The 20966-nt window shown below is 38.0% G+C and overlaps 4 protein-coding genes across 21 annotated transcripts in view; 2 read left to right on the top strand and 2 right to left on the bottom strand.

Moving 5' to 3' along the window:
- Window positions 1-20966, top strand: part of LOC125801199 (zinc finger protein 271-like) — an 883173-nt gene that overhangs the window by 556245 nt on the left and 305962 nt on the right. The gene's annotated exons all lie outside the window — the stretch shown is intronic.
- The window catches only part of LOC125801348 (zinc finger protein 239-like), a 111674-nt gene that overhangs the window by 36885 nt on the left and 53823 nt on the right, over window positions 1-20966 (bottom strand). The window lies entirely within an intron of this gene.
- The window catches only part of LOC111190863 (zinc finger protein ZFP2-like), a 671215-nt gene that overhangs the window by 28511 nt on the left and 621738 nt on the right, over window positions 1-20966 (top strand). The window lies entirely within an intron of this gene.
- LOC107197276 (uncharacterized) lies at window positions 1576-11547 on the bottom strand. 17 transcript variants are annotated; one of them, XM_049477242.1, is made up of 6 exons: window positions 11373-11547; window positions 10406-10475; window positions 10258-10331; window positions 8810-10168; window positions 3381-4084; window positions 1576-1844 (listed from the first exon to the last, which is right to left on the bottom strand). In XM_049477242.1, exons 4-5 carry the CDS (start codon window positions 9744-9746, stop codon window positions 3963-3965), a joined length of 1059 nt encoding a protein of 352 aa, XP_049333199.1. In that variant the 5' UTR covers window positions 9747-10168; window positions 10258-10331; window positions 10406-10475; window positions 11373-11547; the 3' UTR covers window positions 1576-1844; window positions 3381-3962. The 17 variants fall into 17 exon arrangements, with proteins under 17 accessions (XP_049333199.1, XP_049333197.1, XP_049333200.1 ...); XM_049477240.1 differs by lacking the exon at window positions 11373-11547 and adding an exon at window positions 10615-10765; XM_049477243.1 differs by lacking the exons at window positions 10406-10475; window positions 11373-11547 and adding an exon at window positions 10615-10765.

The raw sequence follows: 20966 nt of genomic DNA on the forward strand, positions 1-20966 counted from the left end.
ACTGTGCCATTCTAACACATGAATATTCTCTGATCTAAAATGTAGAAAAGCAGCACCAGAGCATAATGCTGCCACCACCATGTTTCACAGTGGGGATGGTGTGTTCATCAGAGTGATGTGCAGTGTTAATTCTCTGCCACACATAGCGTTTTTGCATTTTGACCAAAAATTCAACTTTGGTCTCATGTGATCAAAGCACCTTGTTCCACCTAAGCTGTGGATCTCTGTATTTCATCCAGAGTTACCATGGGCCTGTGTTTTCTTTGGACTTTATGATGCTGTTTACTCCCCAATATTCTCTTAACCATCCTCTGAGGCCATCTTGGAGCAGTTGTATTTGTACTGAGATTAGATTATTAGCAGTCATCAGGCAACTTCTGAATGCAATTGGTTGAACTCAAAGAAAACTTTTGCACACCACACTTTTTTTAGTTTTTTATTTGTAAAAGTAAAAAAACAAAAAAAATCCCCTTTCACAATTGTAAATCACTTTGTGTTGATCTTTCACATTCAATTCCAATGAAATATATTTATGCTTGTGGTTGTAATGGGTATGAAAACTTTTTCAAGTCACTGTAGTTCACTATTAAACACACATAATGCATCTTGCAGAATGTAGTGTACAGATGATGTACGCTAGAATTTCCAGTTGTCACGTCTGGTGTTGTAGGCGCTCCCTGTCCTTCCACACTTAGCTCCGACGGAGGTTCTCAGGCAAACAACTACAACACCCAGAATGCACCACACACTGACATCACACACGCTGCTGATCACGTGACACCTCACCTGCCCCGGCCAGGAAGTCCTGAGTACTGATGATTACCTGTATTATTTAAGGTCTGCTCACACACACACACACACACACACACACAGCATATTGCCTGGTTTCGCCCACATTACAAAGCGCTTTTCTCTGTTATAGTTTTCTCGTGTATGACCTTGCTTTTGTTTTCTCGACTCTGATTTTTGCCTTGCCTACTCTGTGGATTATTGTGTATTACCTGGAATGCTTATCGTTTACGTTTTTTGGATCACCTCTGATACTGCCTGCTTCGTGTATGAACGCTGGACTGTGTATTGTTTCTGATTGTGGATCTCCTCTGATACTGCCTGCCTCGTGAATGACCATTGGACTGCCTCTCTACCCGGTAATGGTCTTTTCCTCCTGGTATCTGCTTAACAGTATTATCTACCAACTGCTACTGTTTTGTTTTGTACCCTGTGGGTTTTTAATAAAATCCTTAACTGGTTCCGCGAGTGTCTGTATTCTGTACCCCACCATGACACCAGTATATATCATAAAGCAGTGTGGTGGTGTTTTTTCAGACAATACAGAAACAGAGATGGTTTGTTTAGTCGTTTCCTCCTCAGTGTTATATCTGTAGTAAATTGTGAATAGTGAAAGAGTTAATTAGTGAACCAATAACTATTAACTTTTATCTGTTTTAATATAGATATAGTGTTGTATTAAAGAGTACCTTTGTTTTCTGTAGTATATTAAAATATGTTAAAATAAAACATGTCTGATGTGCTGGAATGACTTACCTAAAACAGGGAATCGATGCACACATAATGTACTTGTCTTTTCTGTATTGGATGCTTTTACTTCATATAGTCCATTATCAGTCTTTTTGTAAATTCTTCAGGGTCAGGCTGCAGGTTTCCTCAATAAACTCCACTTTGTCTTTATAACGGGGGAGGGCTTAATATCTTTATATTGTTTATAATATTTTAGAACAGGAACAGATCCACTAAACACCCAGAAAACTCATCAAACTCTGATACAGATCCATTTATCTCCAGCTGAACAGAATCACCAACCACTCTGAACACGTCACTGGATCCTGCAGAGAGAAAAGAGAGAAGAGAATATGTTGAACATGTTACTGTAGAACAGATTTGTAATGATTTAAAACTTTACAACATGTTATTAATTACTTTACAATAAGTGTATGTACGTTTATTACAATTATATCATGTTATTTCTGTATTGGAGCTGTAAGAATGTGTAAATATTTAATGATTAATGTGATAAACCGTTATATATATATATATATACTATAATCTATACACTCACTGTTATAATACAATGTCTCTGTAGTTACATTTTGGTGCCAGAATCTTAATTAATTTTAATTTGGGTGGAAATGATCAGAATTGTTGATCAGAGAGACTGCTTCTGGATCCTTATCCTGGTCTTGTGTGACACTGTCAGATTTTATGTGGTTCGGTTTTCTGGATGTTGTGTTGAGCATCAGTGAGAACGAAGGGTCTTCTTGGTTTATTTTAGTATATTTTAAGGGATATAATTTCATATGTTTTTATTGAGTGATTAATCTTTTATGGCAGTTAAGAACTGAGGACTGCATGTGTACCAATGATCTGGAGATGATTTGTAACGAAGAATGGTCCAAAATACCTTCAAACAGAAGCCAGACTCTTACTGGAAGTTCATATATACATATATATACTCTGTGATGTGACAATAAATAGGATTTGATTTGATATTTGATGTGATCATCAAATGTGTGCATCAGTGCTGTTGCGTTATTCTGCCTCAAGGTGGCACCAGTGCATCAGTTCAGGTATTTTAATGTTGGGTGGATTATAGACGTGGAAGCTACCAGTGGTGAAATCAAAGTTTATCAATCTATTAAAGGGGACATGAAACATTTCAGTTTGTACAAGTTTTCTAAGGGATTAAATATAATGGAATTTATTTGGGGGGCGGGATTTTTTTATATAAAATGTTTACACACTAAATTATAATATATTTATGTTTGTCACATTTGAGCTAGGGCGCCGCCATGTTGCCTGTGCAGCACTGGTGACGTCACGAGGTTGGTTGGTTTAAGAGCCCAGTTACAGAGCTAGCGTAAAAGAGCTTGTTGTTTGTGGAGATAATGGATGAAGATGAAGCTGAACTAGGCTAATGTGGAGCATTTACTCAGAGATCTTTCCTGTATAAACCTGAGCAGAACTTTTCAGATGCTTTTCTGAGAGAGAGACGTTTTGTGAGTGTCTATTCTCTCTCTACATGCAGCCGTGCAGAACCCTGCAGCGCGTGCACAGCAGGTACTGCCATCCAGTTAACCAGCTATTTTATATACATTTAGCTATTTAACATGTAAAGTCCAGAGTTCATTAAGACTGAATAAAACGTACATGATTTAAGTGGATATTGAAACACCCAGGCGCTGTTTGGTTGTTAAACCGTTCAGTTTAGAAGTTAGAAAGCTTACTGGGTACTTAGCTTCATCTAGTTAGCGTTAGCTAGTTAACTAGCGTTGGCTAGCTATGGTAAGATAGCTAGAAAAGTAGCTAACGCTAGCTATGTTATCTTTTAATTGTCAGTTTATCTAGACTTTCGGTAACGGTACCTCTCGCTGCTCTGCTGGGTGAGCGCGGCGTTGTTCTCGTTCCGTGCGGCTCACAGCTGCTGCTCTCATAGTAACCTTACCCTCAGTCAGACGGTCTGTACATCCCAGCTGATCAGAGGAAAAATAAAAAACCGAGGAAAAAAGCCGTATTATTATTATATTATAATAATAATGTAACACTAAGCAGGTTCTGAACAAAAAGATGAATCAACCGAAATGGGAGGGCAAATTAATTTGAAACAGCTTTTACCTTTATTTAATCCAAAAATACTCAATTGTAAAAAACAGCATCAATGATAGAATCTACTTCATTAGGCCAATTTACTAAAAATATACAACAAACAGATACTAGCAAAATATATGTTTCACAGTGATAAAACAGTGACATAGATTAATTCTGCAATCAAGAAAAAAACAAAATTAATATATTTTACCTCCTTGCAGAATATACAGGTTCACTGTATTTATCTTAAAAAAACAACCTACCATATACAGCAACCATGACAACCATAAGAATCTCATGTGGGCTCCACACCAAAGTTATCCACCAAAATCAGCACCTACAGATCACATAATACACCATTAAGCATACATGCTCAGAATTTCCCCCTTTAAACTCATACTGAATACTAACCCTTTAAATGCAGCCACAGCTCCCCTCAGTGGCCAGCAATCCCCAGCACAATAGAGTGTTTCCCTCTGAGCTACAAACAATAACAACTACATTTAATTATAGCCACTAAAAGACCGTTTCTGCTTCACACAGAGCCATGCTGACTACCTATACATTAAAAATGGGTTTAATTCTCAGAGTAAGCACAATAAAAACGCTATTTTACTTACTTTTAGTGTTCCCAGAGCCCACGCAGCATGGCCGAGTACATACACACTACTGACCCACTGGCTGCCGCCATTCCTAGCTTACGCTACAGCCCTCAGCTACCGTAATAGACGCAGTAGCGCCCCTACCGTAATGCACTTAATATGGGAGCCCATTACATCTACCCCCCCACGAAACAAATCATCGCCTCGATGATGAAAGAGAAGAAGAAAAACAATAATAACCTTCTGAGAAAAAAACAAGTAATAATAATAATAATAAGATCAAACAAAGCAACAAAAAAACTAATATCAGGAACAAACAAACAACAAAACAAAAAAAACAAAAAAGTAATAATAATAATATGACAAAAATTAATAGAAACCAAGCATGACACTGCATTCACCTACAGGGTCTCTTCTACCTGTCCCAAACTGGTTACTACAGCAGACAAAACGTCTTTCAGGATGGTTAAGCAAACCACGCTAACATGTGCACCTAAGTGAGCCTCATTCTCCCCCATGTTTCCCCTCACTGACCTAGGCAAATGGAAAGGATTTGTATGCTTCCCTGCTGTGTGCCTACAAGATCGACGTACTGGCTCTTGAGATGTTACCCGATTTATCTCCTCACTTTGGCTACGAGCCTCCCCCATATCACTACTCTCACTATCATGGCCATCTAACAGATCAACAGGTGCGTCTTCACTTCCCTCAGAGGACGATGACCCCATTCCTAGCTCTTCATTGTCCACCGTTCTAGACTCCATCAGACTTCTGTCACTAGACGCTGTCCTCACTTCCCTCCTAACCCATAAGGGTTCCGTTTCATCCTCAGAGGAAATCTCACAATCCTCCACCATGGGGTCATGCCGAGCTCTTGCATTAACATCCTCAAACTCCAGTTCAGAGCTACATGGGCGCAGTTCGGTTCTATGGATATTCTTAGGAGCCGAAGAGCCATCAATAGGGGCAACAGTATATACTGCCTTGTTTGCATCTGGCCGGGATAGTGCACGAAATGGAATAGTCATCCATAGATCTTGTATCTTGTGCCTCCCTTGAAAATTGTGATTCCTACGATACACAAGTTGCCCGATCTGTAATGAACTATCAGGAGTCGGGGCCCCATGATACTTCTTTCGTAAAGCTGCTGCGTGTTGCAGCTGCACTCTTGCTTGCTGAAACGCCCCCTGCAGACGATTCTGATGCTCCAGGATCCAATCCTCTCTGGTCCCTGAAAAATCCTCTACTGGCGTACCCAGCAGAATGTCAATGGGTAAATTGGGCGGCTGACCAAACATTAGAAAATATGGGGTAAACCCAGTACTAGCATGCTCAGTGGTGTTGTAGGCGAATACCACGTCAGGAAGATTCTCTACCCATCTTCTCTTTTTAGCAGGTGGTAAAGTCCTAAGAAGATCATGAAGGGTTCTGTTAAACCTTTCACACTGCCCATTTCCTTGGGGCCTATATGGTGTTGTTCGGGTTTGCTTTATATTGTACAATTTGCAAAGACAATGAATCACTTCAGCTTCAAAACACCTCCCCTGATCTGAATGGATCCTCTGCGGGACACCATATTTGTGAATCCACTCCCTCACCAAAGCTTTGGCAACCGTAATAGCTTTCTGATCTCTTGTGGAGACTGCAACAGTGTACTTAGAGAACACATCCGTAAACACCAAAATATTTTCCCGCCCATCACTGGAGGGCTCCAGAACAGTAAAATCCATGGCAATCACTTCCAGGGGTTTTGATGCCATTAAACTCCCCATTTCTGTAATTACTCGTGGCAATGGGGCCTTGGCTACTGTACATCTCTCACAATTTTTGCAATAATTCTCAATGTCCTGATGCATCCCAGGCCAAGAACACCTAGACCTTACCAACTTAAAAGTCCTCTCCACCCCCTGGTGCCCATGCTCATCATGCATACAATGGAGGATCTTTTTCTGTAAAAGTTTAGGTAACACTAATTGTCTCACATAGCCACATTGAGTATCAGTGAAATGGCGATAAAGAACCTCCTCCTCATTCTTTAGCTTATCCCACTGTCTAACCAGCTCTAAAGTCCTTCCCTCTTCCGTGGCCCTCTCAGCCCTATTGGGCTTTACCCCTCGTGTCCAATACTTCTGAAAAGATGATATTATGGGGTCTGCTTTTTGTTGGGCTACCAGAAAACTGTTCTGATAGACAGGGAAAGTAGACATAGTGCCTTGTTCATTAACAAAAGCAGCTTCTGCTACCCCAGCTGCACCTCCAACAGGATTCCCCTCCAAAGAAATCCGTGCCTGCCTAGAAAGTGCATCAGCATTGCCATTCTGTTTACCTGGCCTATACTGGATGTCAAAATCAAATCTAGCCAATTCAGAAACCCACCGCTGTTCAATAGCCCCGAGTCTAGCAGTCTTTAAATGACTCAGTGGGTTATTATCAGTAAACACCGTAAACTGATGGCCCAAAAGGTATTCACGGAACTTATCTGTGACAGCCCACTTCAGGGCCAGGAGCTCCAACTTCATGGCACTATAGTTTTCCATATTTCTTTCTGATGGCCTTAATCCACTGCTGGCATATGCTATTGGCCTTCTTCCCTGGTCTCCATCTTGGGAAAGTACTGCCCCCAGTCCCTGATGACTTGCATCAATTTCTACAAAAAAATGGCTTTGAAAAATCTGCATAAGCTAGTACTGGGGCTGACACTAATTTATGCTTTAGCTGCTGGAATGCCTCTTCGCACTCTCCAGTCCACGACTGTGCAAAGGAAAGACATGGTCTGCGCTGTTTTGCTTTATAAGAAGTAGCACCTGACAAAGCATGCAACGGGGCTGCAATCCGTGAAAAATCTTTCACAAAGCGCCGATAGTAACCAGCGAAACAAAGAAACCACAACATCATCCAAATAAAGTAACAAAGACTGGAAATGTTGATCTCCCAGGATTCTCTCCATTAAACGCTGGAAAGTTCCTGGAGCATTGCATAACCCAAAAGGCATTCTATTGCATTCATATAAGCCAAAAGGTGTGCAAAATGCAGTCTTGTGCCTATCCTCCTCAGCCACCACCACTTGATTATAGCCGCTAGCGAGATCCAGAGTTGAGAACCACTGAGCACCACTTAAAGCATCCATAGATTCTTCAATTCTTGGAAGAGGGTAGGCATCTTTCCGAGTTTTCCAATTCAATTGTCTATAGTCCACACACATCCTTAACGCTCCATCCTTCTTCTTCACAATCACAAGAGGTGAGGAGTATGGGCTGCTACTCTCCCTAATGACACCTCGCTCCAGTAGCTGTCTAATGTGGGCTTTGACTTCCTCATATTGACTGGGAGGAAGCCTTCTATAGCGCTGCTTTACTGGAGCATTATCAATCAGGGGTATCTGGTGTTGGATTAAATCTGTACACCCCAAGTCATTATCACTATATGCAAAAACATCTGCATATTCTCTTAATAATTCTATTGCTTGCCTAGACTGAAGCTCTGATAAATGTGGACTATCCAGGTTAAGTGCTTCCTTGCTGGTACCCCCTTGCTGATCACCAACTGCAGCCTCATGTAAACCTACAAACACCTGCACCTCACCACAAGTCAACTCCTGAAATTGCACTGACTGTCCTCCCCCTGCAACAATGTCCCCTTGAACTAGACGTGCTATACGTGTATGTGGTTGTAAAGTTCTATCAATAGAGCCCACATTGACTACTGGCACCATTAGCTGCCCACCCTCAACCCACACGTACGCAGACGCCACAAAAAGGTTAGTTGGCAAAACCCCTTCGTCCAATTCCAATCCTTCTGCTAACGCAGAATACCCTGTAGTCAACGTACTTTGAAAACCAGTGGCTGGGACTAAGCACATGGACCCTGCAGGTACCACAACAGCCGATGTAGACATTACTTTAACAAAGCCTTCAGACAACACAGGACATTTTTTCAATGAAAGATTAATCTTACAAGGCAACAATTCACTGCATTCCTTTATTACATTCATGCCAAGCAGGCCAGGGACAATTTCTCTTTTTGACTTCGTTAGAGGGTCTACAGAGTCTTTTACAACCAGTATTCCACATTGGGGAATAACTTTTCCCATAACTTTAAGGTCCATTTGCAAAAAACCCAAATATGGTATGGAGAGACCATTTGCTGCTTTTAAGGTCAACCACCCACAATTTTTCAACAGATCCTCACCTCTACATGCAAAATGTTCTTCAAAAAAACTCTCTGTAATAATGGTGACCATGGATCCAGTGTCCAACAAACAAGGGACCACCACACCACCCATATCTACTTCAATTACTGGTGTTGGTCCCATCAAAGTGCTAAGTACCTCTTTAGAAGGACTAATAATGTCTCCTGAGCCTGGCTGCCCCCCACCTGTAAGTTGGCTCTGCACTACAGGGGGCTGAAGTTTCCCTGCTGCTCCTGCACCTGCCCCACAACCCGTGTCTGTTCTGGAAGTACTCCTTGACTATAATTCAAATCTGGGTTAGTGGCTCCTGCTTGACATAACCTAGCAATATGACCAACCCCTTGACATTTAAAACATATTGGCCTACCAGCAGAATCAAACCTAGGTTCCTGTCTTAATCGCCCCATACGCCTACCTTTCTGCATTTGTAGAGCTTCTACCTTCTGTGTAAGTCCTTCCAGCTTCTCCTCCTGTTTCTTTAACATATCCCTAAATTCAGAAATGAAAGAATCAAGGTTAGAAGTACTACCAATAACCCTTGCACATTCAACTCCCTCTGCCCCCATTTCATGTACATGAGCATTTTTCCCACTCATCTGACCATCCTCCCAAAACAATATTGCTTCTCTACGAAGGGAGCTAAACTTAGTCTCGGGGTCCTGTCGAATTAACCTTTTCAGTTCCCTGCGCAAAAATGGGTCCCTTACATTCTCTGCAAACTGGTTTCGTACTGTTTGGTCACTGCACAGTTCCACTCCCCCATTACACCTATTAATATCCTCAGACAGAGACAGCAAAGCATGTGAGAACTCTCGTAAGCCCTCTCCTTCCTTCTGTTTCCTATCGAAAAATCTCTTTTGGGCAATTGTAAGTGAAAATGGCTGTCCATATGCTTCTTTCAATGTATCCAGTATTAAAGTAGGATTTCTCCTAATCTCAATGGAGCTATGTCTAATCTCCTGCTTTGCCTCACCTTCTAAATGATCATAAAGAAAAGCTGCTTGCTCCCTTGCCCCATAACGCCGAAAATTAAATGAACATTGTAATTCATCTACCCACTCATGGAAGGGCATAGTACCTGGTTGACCCGAAAATATTACATTCTTTTTATCCTTAGGTACATACATCACTTCAACTGAGGTAACCAAATTACTTGCAGGAGCAGACACAGCAGGTGAAGGTGGGCAAGAACTTTGTGGGCTCTTAGCTTTCCCAAGTGGAGTCTGTCCCTTGCCCAATAACTGGGCGGTCAGTACATCATTTTGATTTTTCAATTTATCCATCTCAGTCTTTTCTCTGACCAGTCTTCCACGTAAGGCCGTTAGCTCCTCTTCTAGCTCCACAACAGACATCCTGTACCTTGGAGTCTTCTAATGTGGTCCAATGTTAGGGCTTCCCACCAGAGTTACACTGTCTTCTATCTATGTCACTGTTTTATATACTATGATACTAACTTCAAACTATATGCCTACCCACAGACAAAAAAATTAATTAAAAAAAAGAAAATAAAATAATTATAATAATAAACAACTGTTCGTGACGCCAAAACTGTAACACTAAGCAGGTTCTGAACAAAAAGATGAATCAACCGAAATGGGAGGGCAAATTAATTTGAAACAGCTTTTACCTTTATTTAATCCAAAAATACTCAATTGTAAAAAACAGCATCAATGATAGAATCTACTTCATTAGGCCAATTTACTAAAAATATACAACAAACAGATACTAGCAAAATATATGTTTCACAGTGATAAAACAGTGACATAGATTAAATCTGCAATCAAGAAAAAAACAAAATTAATATATTTTACCTCCTTGCAGAATATACAGGTTCACTGTATTTATCTTAAAAAAACAACCTACCATATACAGCAACCATGACAACCATAAGAATCTCATGTGGGCTCCACACCAAAGTTATCCACCAAAATCAGCACCTACAGATCACATAATACACCATTAAGCATACATGCTCAGAATTTCCCCCTTTAAACTCATACTGAATACTAACCCTTTAAATGCAGCCACAGCTCCCCTCAGTGGCCAGCAATCCCCAGCACAATAGAGTGTTTCCCTCTGAGCTACAAACAATAACAACTACATTTAATTATAGCCACTAAAAGACCGTTTCTGCTTCACACAGAGCCATGCTGACTACCTATACATTAAAAATGGGTTTAATTCTCAGAGTAAGCACAATAAAAACGCTATTTTACTTACTTTTAGTGTTCCCAGAGCCCACGCAGCATGGCCGAGTACATACACACTACTGACCCACTGGCTGCCGCCATTCCTAGCTTACGCTACAGCCCTCAGCTACCGTAATAGACGCAGTAGCGCCCCTACCGTAATGCACTTAATATGGGAGCCCATTACAATAATAATAATAATTATTATTATTCCAAGTACTAATGTTTCTCGGAGAGAGTTTGGCTTCTTATGGATTATAATCTGCCTTGTAAAATCTAAAAAATGGAAACAAAAAGCACGATGACTGTGGATTATCTACTGGTATCAAATGGAAGAGGTTTTTAAAATGTATTTGTTAAACTAAAGACTTAAAATTAGGGACTTTATTAAACTTGTATTACTGTGTACTTTTACAGTACTTGGGGAAATGTGAATATACTGCTGCGAATTGTAAATATTTAACTAAACCAGTAAAATAATTACACAGAATATATTTGAAATATATTATATACATATCAGATGACAATGTTTGGCAATCACACTAATATTGTATTCAAAGAAGGAGCCTTACTTTTGATACAGAAAGTAAGAGCAGTTATAATTTATAATAAGTAAACAATAAAATGTGTAGTGTGTAAGTTATTGTACATTTGTATATCAATAATTCAGACTTTAGTTCAGTTAAAACCCCTATTAGACTATTAGACAACCATATGTGACCCTCATAATCCAAATCCATGTAAACAAATAAAACATTACAAAACAGGTAAACAGATTTGTATTCTCACTCATTCATAAATCACTGCAGTGTCTGTGTTCCACCAGCAGATGGCCTCCAAGCTCCACCAAAAAACATCTCCTCTAGAAATCTGATCAGGAGCAGATAATAGCAGCTGCTGAATAAAATCATCTCAACAAACAAACAAAAAAGTTAATGTAAGAATTTACTGTATCTGGACCTGTAATATATTCACGCACTTGTTTGAACACACCACACAAAGCTGACAAAACAACAAGTCACAAGATTATTACACAAAAAAATAAGTATTACATAGAAAACTATTACATTAAAAATCCACACAAATTATATATAATATTGTATTATATACAAATATTTATTATTAATAAAGTAAATCAAACAATTGCGTTAAGAAAATTAAAAACACCTTACTTCCTGCCTTAGACGAACACTAAAACTTTATTCTTACAAAAAAAAACCTGTCATAAAACATTATTTTAGTATCGCTAACAATGTTGTAAATCAGTGCGTAAGAAACTGTGTTGAGTGCGCACCGCATTTCCGCAGCGTGAGGCTATTTTTCTAGATTTTTTATCTTGTACACTACTTAGGGAGCCTAATGAAGAAACACCATGTCTCCTATAGGCATAAAACATACATTATTACACACATTATCAGCCACCAATATCAGGTTAAGAGCTGTTATTATTAAAATAAAAGCTTAAGTGAATATATTTTCCAGTTAATATAGAGTATTTTAAGCTGAATGTAAAATAGGGGACCCTTTAATTCAGCAGGTCTTGTCTCTGGGGGGCAGCGAAGTAAACAAAACTTTAATTTCCTGAAAAAACATTTTCTTTCAAAGTCAAACGAGCGCTGGACTTTAATCTACACAGATTTCTCTCCTTAAAACGGATTATTTGGGTGAGTAAAGCTCTTACATTTATTTACAGTAAGCTTACATTTCCACAGTTTTGACTGAAATGGCTGAAAATAGAGGCCGCTACGCTAGCTAGCGCTTAGCTACCTAGCGCTTAGCTACCTAGTTACAAGCCATAGCAACCGCTCACATAGCCAAGTTCTAACACCACTGTGGCTAAATACACTAATTACAATATAAAAGACATACACAGCGGACAGTATGAACACCTACCTGCTGTTTTACTGCTGTTTTTAGCCTCTTTAATTCTACATGCTAATCACTAAATTAGCTTCAGTCACCTAGCTTAGCTAGCTAGCTCAGAGCAGGTAGAAAACAAGCTGCCACTCTAACTTACCTGTGTCTGGCAAACTGTGTTGTGTAGTAAAACTAATATATTATATTATATTAACTATATATATATGTAGTAGCAAGGAACAAATTTTTGACAAAAAAAAAAAGTTTTAATTATCTGGATCCTAGTTTTATAATTTGCAATTTTCCACTGATTTAAGTTCCAGTTAATTTCAGCACATTTATCTGTTGTTATAAAGTCCTATAATTTTTTATTTTATTTTAAATGCTAAGTTCAAAAATAGAGGATCATTTTATCCCATCCAGATGTCTTCTGTTTTATCCAAATTGAATTTTGTTCCTGCTATGTCTTCATAAATTCTATAATCCTGAGCTCTTTCTGATTTCTCACGATTACTGTGATGTCGTCATCAGCAAAGTCTGTAAGTTTAAAAGATTCTTTACCTAAGATATCAATTCCTTTAATTCTGGTATAATTTTTAATTTTATTTAAAAGAGGACTAACTGCTAACACACACATAATACTGCACTTAAAGAGCAGCCTTGTTTGAGTCCTCTATGTGTCTCAAATTCTGTTAAAATACCCTTTAGCATTAATTTCATATAATAACTTGATCTTATGAAGGAAATTTGGTGGAAAACCATAGTGCTGCAAATCATTCCATAAATATTCCCTGGACACATAGTCAAAAGCCTTTTTCTGATCTAAAGTAATTATCTAAAATTCCTTATCATTATTTAAATTCATTCATTTATTATGAATCAAGGTAATCACAGATTTATAGAACAAGTCATTCATTTTTACATCTCTAATGCCTTTATTAAAATAATTTTGTAATAAACTATAATAATGTCTTATAACATTTCGGAGGTTAACCGTCTGGTCCTGGAGTTTTCCCATCATGTAAATCCTTATTTACTTCAACAATTTCTTCCTTTGTAATTGGTTGATATTGACGAGAGGTCCTCTGCTTGTAATTTTGGACAGTCTGATAAAAATTGTGATTTTTTTTTTTGTTTCCTTTATAATTTTCTGCTTTTCTTTTTTGTTTTCTATTACATTCCCATGCTCCTCTCTAATCCCTTTAATCATTTTCATTTCTCTTGTCATTTACCCGTTTAATAACATTTCCTGTGTTTCCTGAGTAACTATTATCCATACCTGCTTAAAGTGGTAAATTTAAAAATGTTTGTTTATTTTAGACAATCCTGACTTTAATTTTAAAAGATTATCTTAATCTTCTATAGTTTTATCTCTTTTGCTTTGAATTTCCACATATTCTGCTGTAAGTTTACTGTAATATTCATTTTGTTCACTATTTAATTTTTCACATTTATGTACCAGAAACATTTTAATCTGACTTTTTAAAGTATCCCATAATTTTGCATTAGAATGGGTTTAAACTTCCACATCTTAAGTTTTTCTAATTTTTAGTAATATTTTTAGGCACTGTGTGTTTCCCTTCCAGAACCCCCGTTGTTCTCTGATTCCCACATTTAAGTTTACATGAGTTCAGTTCTATAATTTAGGACTTTTATATCTTTAGTAACATATATTCTATCAATGCGTTTTTTAACTCGAGAATCAAAACGAGGAAAGTCTTTCTCAAGAGGAAAAAGTTCTCTAAAGGAATCTTTTAGCCCATGTTATTAATACTTATCCCAGTAATTTCCCTTTTCTGTAATATTAACTGTATTATCTGCAGTCACCACATAATACTACAGAGAAAACCTACAGACAGAATTTGATACAATTTTTAGAAATTCTATTTTTATTTTCTAAAAGACTTTGATGTCCAATATGTGGTGTCAGAAAAGTTTTGGGTATATTTTTACATTTTGGATAAGGTAATTAAAAATCAATGCATACTGTCGTGCGTTATTTCACGGCTCTTCTAGGCCTCCCAGAAAGGGAAGCCTGGGCTAGCTAAAATGAGCTCTAAAACTTATCTAATCATGCATCACTACAAAAGTTCTAAGTTCAAAAGAAAGAAGGTAAAAACAGACGAGTGCCTCAAGTTTAAAGAAAGGAGAAGACGAGCCGTTCCGAAGTTCTAAGTTGATCTTTTATTGTTCTTGAAGTCAGCCAGGAAGCTTCAGTCTTCTGAAAACACAGAGGAATACACACACTTTTATACAGTATTTGGTTGAACAAAGGTGGGGGCTTTTAGCTCCACTTTTCCTTCTCCTGCCCAGCTTTCCCGTGGGAGCTTGGGCCTCTTGAGACACCTGGTATGACTCAGCATATTTCTTATCTGTCTCCCCCTCACAGCCGTACCCAGTGCAGACTGGGCCTTACTTGAGGAAGAGCAGACAGAGTTTAAACTGAACTCAATGAACTCGTTCATATATGGCCAAATGTACTAATATATGAGTAATATAACATATATTGATCCCTAATATCCTAATTTAGGGCCCCACATTCCCCCCTTCCGTGGGATTTAATCCCACGGATCAACGATGGTATGATTAAGTTATTTGCTGTTATCTAGTAAATAATGATCAAGTTTTGAACTAAGTTTTAACATTTTTAAGGTGCAGGTTCCGTGCTATTTATAAGTCCCAAGCCCATATCAAGCCATGCTGATCCGACATGATTTGCATGCATAAATGCGAGCAAATATGACAGAGTAGTAGGAAATACATGATTATACATAGCATCTATAACACCAAAACAGATGAATAAATGATGGTGTAACTACAAAAGGTATGAAGACTCACATATACAAATGGATTACATATGATATATAAATTGAATAGCATATATGGTTTAAGTTCCATATTAATATATTGTCCACTAGGAGGGTCAGACAGGTCCAAAGGAATTTACACATCTCAAGTATTGAGATGGCCATTTATTACAACTTTTTGGTATAAGTATCTTACTTTGCCCCACATTCCCCACCTCAGTTGGAAACTGGCGACTAATCGAGCATAGAGCGGCACGTCAAACATGGCACCTGGCAAAGCTACCCGACGTGACCCCACATGCAGCAGCACACCCCAAGAACCAAGGGTTAGGCAAACCACCCCGGAACAAAGTCAAGGAAGGGCTACCCCCCCTTTAGAACCAAAGGCGCTTTGCCGATGCGAGAGTGACAACGTCATTTGGTGGCTTCCTGGAAAAACTACCACTAGGTCCCTTATGGGAGTGTGTAGTGTTACCAAGACAATGCACATTCAAGAGGCTCCTCTTCACGCCTCATCAGAGGATGTTGGGAACGCGAGCAGAGAAAAGTAAAGGCCAGAAATTAAGCCTGTCCCCCCTTTCGCACAATACACATATGCAACGTGGAAACATTTCACCAAACAGTGAAAGGCACTCTTGAAAAAAAAATTAAAGAAAACACACAACCAATTAAAATGGAGCATTGGGACAAAAATGAATAAAAGGGTGCATGAGTAGATAATCCATAGAGTTGGAGAAGTAAGGCAAGGATCAAGAAACGAGTACAAAGTTAAAATCCAGAAAACAGGAAGTAGCAAAAAAAGGTAAAACGATGGTCTTCCGCCTTTTGTGACTTTACGCCACGTAGAAAGGCACGGTGCAGGTCAAGGGAGAGGTTACTAGCACTTCACCCTGACCCGTAGTCTCCAGGGAAAGGGTCGAAGGACATAAAATGACAAGTCAGTCCGACATTAGAAGAATAAGGAAACGTGAATCACAGCGCATTGGACAGTAAGACCAGAAATATTTTGCTCAACCAAAATTTTTAACACAAGGAACAACAAAACAAACATCAAAATAAAATAACATACGAAAGAATCATATCCAATGTCATTAACATAGCGTTCTGTTTACCAGAAAATAACCAGGAAAAACAAAGAAATTGAGCAGCCTGTGAGTTTTGTACATAAATATATATATGTCAAATATATATAGATGAATTACAGAAGAATATGTAAAAACTTTGATGAGATTGTGTACAAAGTGCTGTTTTATATGAACTTACAGAGCATTAATGGGGGTTAACATTTAATTTCTTATAATTTACAATCAAAACCAGAAAAAGCTTATATGAAGTGACTGTCCCAATCACAGTTAGATCTGTAATACAAAGAAACAAATTAAGTAATTTATTTATCAATCATGTATTGATAATCCACCCCTAACAAAAACATTCTGTCCCAAAAATGAATGTTATATGGTGCCATGCCATATCACATGTTTATTAATTAAGTAATTATTATATTTGTTATTATTTTTAAATCAGCAGTTGTCCTTTTAACTCATGTTTATAGCATATTATTCACAAATTTAATACTTGTATAGCATTCGCTCATCTAACACAGTTGCAGTTCACTATAGTACACCTGAACATTCAGTTTCAGCACAAAATAGTCCAATAGTAGTCATATATCATAAACACATAATAGTAGTCATATATCATAAACACATGAGTCTTCAGTTTGTGTTTTAAGTAGAAACCAAAATGTGTCACAATATTTACTAGCCCACTGTTTATAATTATAATCAACAGCTTTCAGATCCACCATTGTTTGGCTTATTTTCATGTCAATAATATTCATTCAAAAAAAAAAAAATGCAATGATTTACTAAAAAGGAGAAAAAAAAAATAGAATTCCTGTATCTAAAGTGTAATGAATACAGTAAGTGGAGTAGCTAATGTATTCTATGTTGAGCATGATTCACATGTTATTCAACAATTTTGTGATTCTGCTGTAACCGAAAATGGTTTCAGTCATTTGCCAAACCAAGTTCATTTGTTAGCTGAATGCAGACAATACAGATTTTTGCATTCAGATTGTTGTGTGATGTGATCTGTCAGATGGTGTGACACCAGGTCTTATGGTGAGAGTTTCAGAATGAAAAAATAAGGATTTTGTAATTTATCATAACCTAATCAACGTGACAGATGAGGAATAGTACCAGCAAAGGTCACATTATTTATGGTACTCTTTTTAGAAGGTTTTCCATATTGAAAGAATTTGATTAAAGTCTTTCCATGTGTGAAAGAAGCAGGATAATTTGACTTGCATTATCACATTTAGATCCCTTTTAATTTAATCACAATAACATTCATGTCACATCACACAACAACTCCAGTCACAGTTTCAGTAAGTATCTGGTTTGTCTGCTCTAGCTTTCTCAATTATTTGATAAACTGATGTTGGAATATCTACATACACCTGCTGGTGAGCAATCAATGCCAGTATATACTTCACAAAATATACCTTCCCAGCTTGACTGATCAAGATTCTGAATACAGTAATGGAGCTGTTATGTGTTGTAAATATATGGTCAGCTGTATTTGTTTCATAATACTTAGTAGTTTTGTTTTCCCTAAAAATAATAGCAGAAACATTAGGTGTAGTCTGCGTGCCTGTTGCACCTTGTAGATCATTAGGAATGGCTGTTGAGAGAGTAAAGACAGCAGCTTGTGTGACAAACTCTGGGTCTTCTGTAATCATATAGTTATTTAAAATTCTTCCATGGTCTCTTTCATGTTATAGGTGTTTACTAACGTATATAACTATAGGTGTGATTGTTAAAGGTATCCGCCTGCGTGTAGGTGCGCAGTGTGTAAGAGTGTTTTTCAGTGTGCGTTTGCAAGAGAGTATGTGAGAGTGTGTGTGTGTGGGTGAGGGCCTGTCTGCCCCTCTCTCGCCCCCGGTCTCTCCTTCCCTCTGCAAACTGAGGTTAACTGAATGCCTGTAAAAATGAATAGACTAAGAGACGCACATATTATTAGGCAGTAATGGCTTTGTTTGCAAACATAGACTAATATAAACATTCATTATTAATTTACGTACTATTAATTGTAACGTACTTAAGTTCCTAACGACTTTTCAAGGAAAATAACACTTTCACTTGTAAAACATATTGAGCAAGGGCCGAAACATTAAATCATATTCAATCTCAGTATAGTCATAATTCTTATATAATCACCCTAACAATATAAATTTGAAGCTCATAAGCATGTTTCCATAATTATTAGCATCCATTTTTAACACATTTTTATTGATAAGTAATACTGAACACTTCACTAGTATAATTATCAGTGACACTCACTGTTCTGTCCCTTTAGAGGTAGATCAGAGCTTATTTTTCAACACTCTTCGTTGATCAGCGTTTAACCGCAAACATCTCTGTCTCTCCAAAAGGCTCATTATCGGGAATATCTCAGTCTATGTCTCCTCAACCGTTATGACTCGGCTCAGGAGCTCATAAAAGTTATCGGGAAAATCTCAGTCTATGTCTCCTCAACCGTTATGACTCGGCTCAGGAGCTCATAAAAGTTATCGGGAAAATCTCAGTCTATGTCTCCTCAACCGTTATGACTCGGCTCAGGAGCTCATAAAAGTTATATTACCACTAATACAGTGTATTGGGGTCTATGGAATCAATAATATTTTATACTTATAATAACTGTTTTTTGTCCCATTATATTAGCTGTACTGCTCGGGCTCAAAGAAGCTCATAATGGTTTATAAACAAACATATAGTTTACAGACAAACAAACAAACAAACAAACATTTATGTTTATAGCGCTTTTTCTCTTGTGTCATATATCTATTTAATTCTTGTGTATTTTCTTGCTTTGTGCTTATAAATTTACATATATTAAGAGCTCTGTATATACTAAAAACATTCAAGATGGTAACCACAGCATATGCTTTTAAACAAAGACAGTGACAAACAAACACATAACATTTACCTTTCCCAGGTCTCTAGAGATCTCTGTCATTTATTTCTCTCTCTCTCTCTCTCTGTCAACACTCAACACTCTATCAAAACTTCCTGTTAGGCTTTACGTTAACGGATACTATTCTAACAACTCTTCTCAGCACACGTCTGTGCTAATTAGTGTAGTTCATTCTATGCAGCAATATTGCACAGCAAATTTAATTGCCATCATTTTAATATTTTAACAAAAATGGAGATCTCAGACATTATTAAAGACAGACTTTAAACAGACAACACAAAACATATACCCCGCTAGTCCTAGTTAGGATAGCTTCCCTCGCTTCTCCGTCAGTTACAGTGGCGTTCTGCACTAAGCGTTTTTCTCCGAGTGAAAAACAATCTCCGCTGTATACAGTCAGGATCGAGTGTTTCAACTTACGCTCATGGAACAGAGAAGCGGGCTTGGTTTCGTCCTTCTGTTAGACAGACAGGTGTCCAAGTCTTTTCCCCTTTTTTCTCTTACTCTTTTTAGGCCTTTTTAGCGCACGCTCTCTCTCTGGCGTCACTCTTATTATATCTCTTGGCGCACGCTTCTCTCTCTGGCGTCGCTCTTATATATTTCTCTTTTTCTGTATTCTCTTTGTTATCAAGTCTAACGTCGTGCTTTCGAGATCGCACTATATGACGTGTCCCGTCTTTAACGCCCGGGAGATAAAACATACAACATATACTAGACAGACAGTTAACATGCAACTATTTTATTGTAACTTACTTGAATTTAGGCGTCTAGACGCTAAGATGCCCATCAGGCATTTTTATTCAATTTGGTCAATTGCTTTCAATTTATAATGTTATATACATATTTCTAAACATGTATATATCTTTCTTTAAATCACAGCCCTCGTCTGCTTATTATACAATTACAATTACAAATATAATTAAATTACAAATGCACTTAATGGTTATTTTGTCTTTTATGAAAATTTAATTTTCTTTTAATCTCTAAGGCAATGACATCTTTGTGACCAAGAAAACACAATATTTCTTTTTCAGTAATTAAATTGAAAAAGGTTTTTATGCTCACCTTTCCGTCAGCACTGAAGTGGATTGTCTGTTCTTCGTCACAGGATGTTACAGCTGCTTGTCTCTAAGCGTTACTGCGTATGGGTTCTTTTTCGAGCCCCGCGGCAGGGCGCCAGAATGTCATGCGTAATTTCACGACTCTTGAGGCCTCCCAGAAAGGGAAGCCTGGGCTAGCTTAAATGAGCTCTAAAAACTTATCTAGTCATGCATCACTACAAAAGTTCTAAGTTCAAAAGAAAGTAGGTAAAAATAGACGAGAACCTTAAGTTTAAAGAAAGGAGAAGACGAGTCGTTCCGAAGTTCTAAGTTGATTCTTTATTGTTCTTGAAGTCAGCCAGATTCAGTCAGGAGGATTCAGTCTTCTGATAATACAGAGGAATACACACACTTTTATACAGTATCTGGGTGAACAACGGTGGGGGCTTTTGGCACACCTGTTCTTCACTTGGGCATTCTTCTCGTGAGAGAGTCAGCAACGTCTGGGTGAACAACGGTGGGGGCTTTTGGCACAAGTCAGACAAAACCAAGGTCGCCTCGACCAGCACCTCGCGCCTTGGTACAGACTGTACAGGCCTCAGAGAAAGGGTCAGACACCTGTTTTAACAGAACTTAGTGAACTCTAGACTTTTTATCCAAATATATTATTATAAAGGTAATAGCATATATTGATCACCAAT

Source organism: Astyanax mexicanus, chromosome 4 (genome assembly GCF_023375975.1).
Source record: "Astyanax mexicanus isolate ESR-SI-001 chromosome 4, AstMex3_surface, whole genome shotgun sequence".
In the NCBI taxonomy this organism is placed as follows: domain Eukaryota; kingdom Metazoa; phylum Chordata; class Actinopteri; order Characiformes; family Acestrorhamphidae; genus Astyanax; species Astyanax mexicanus.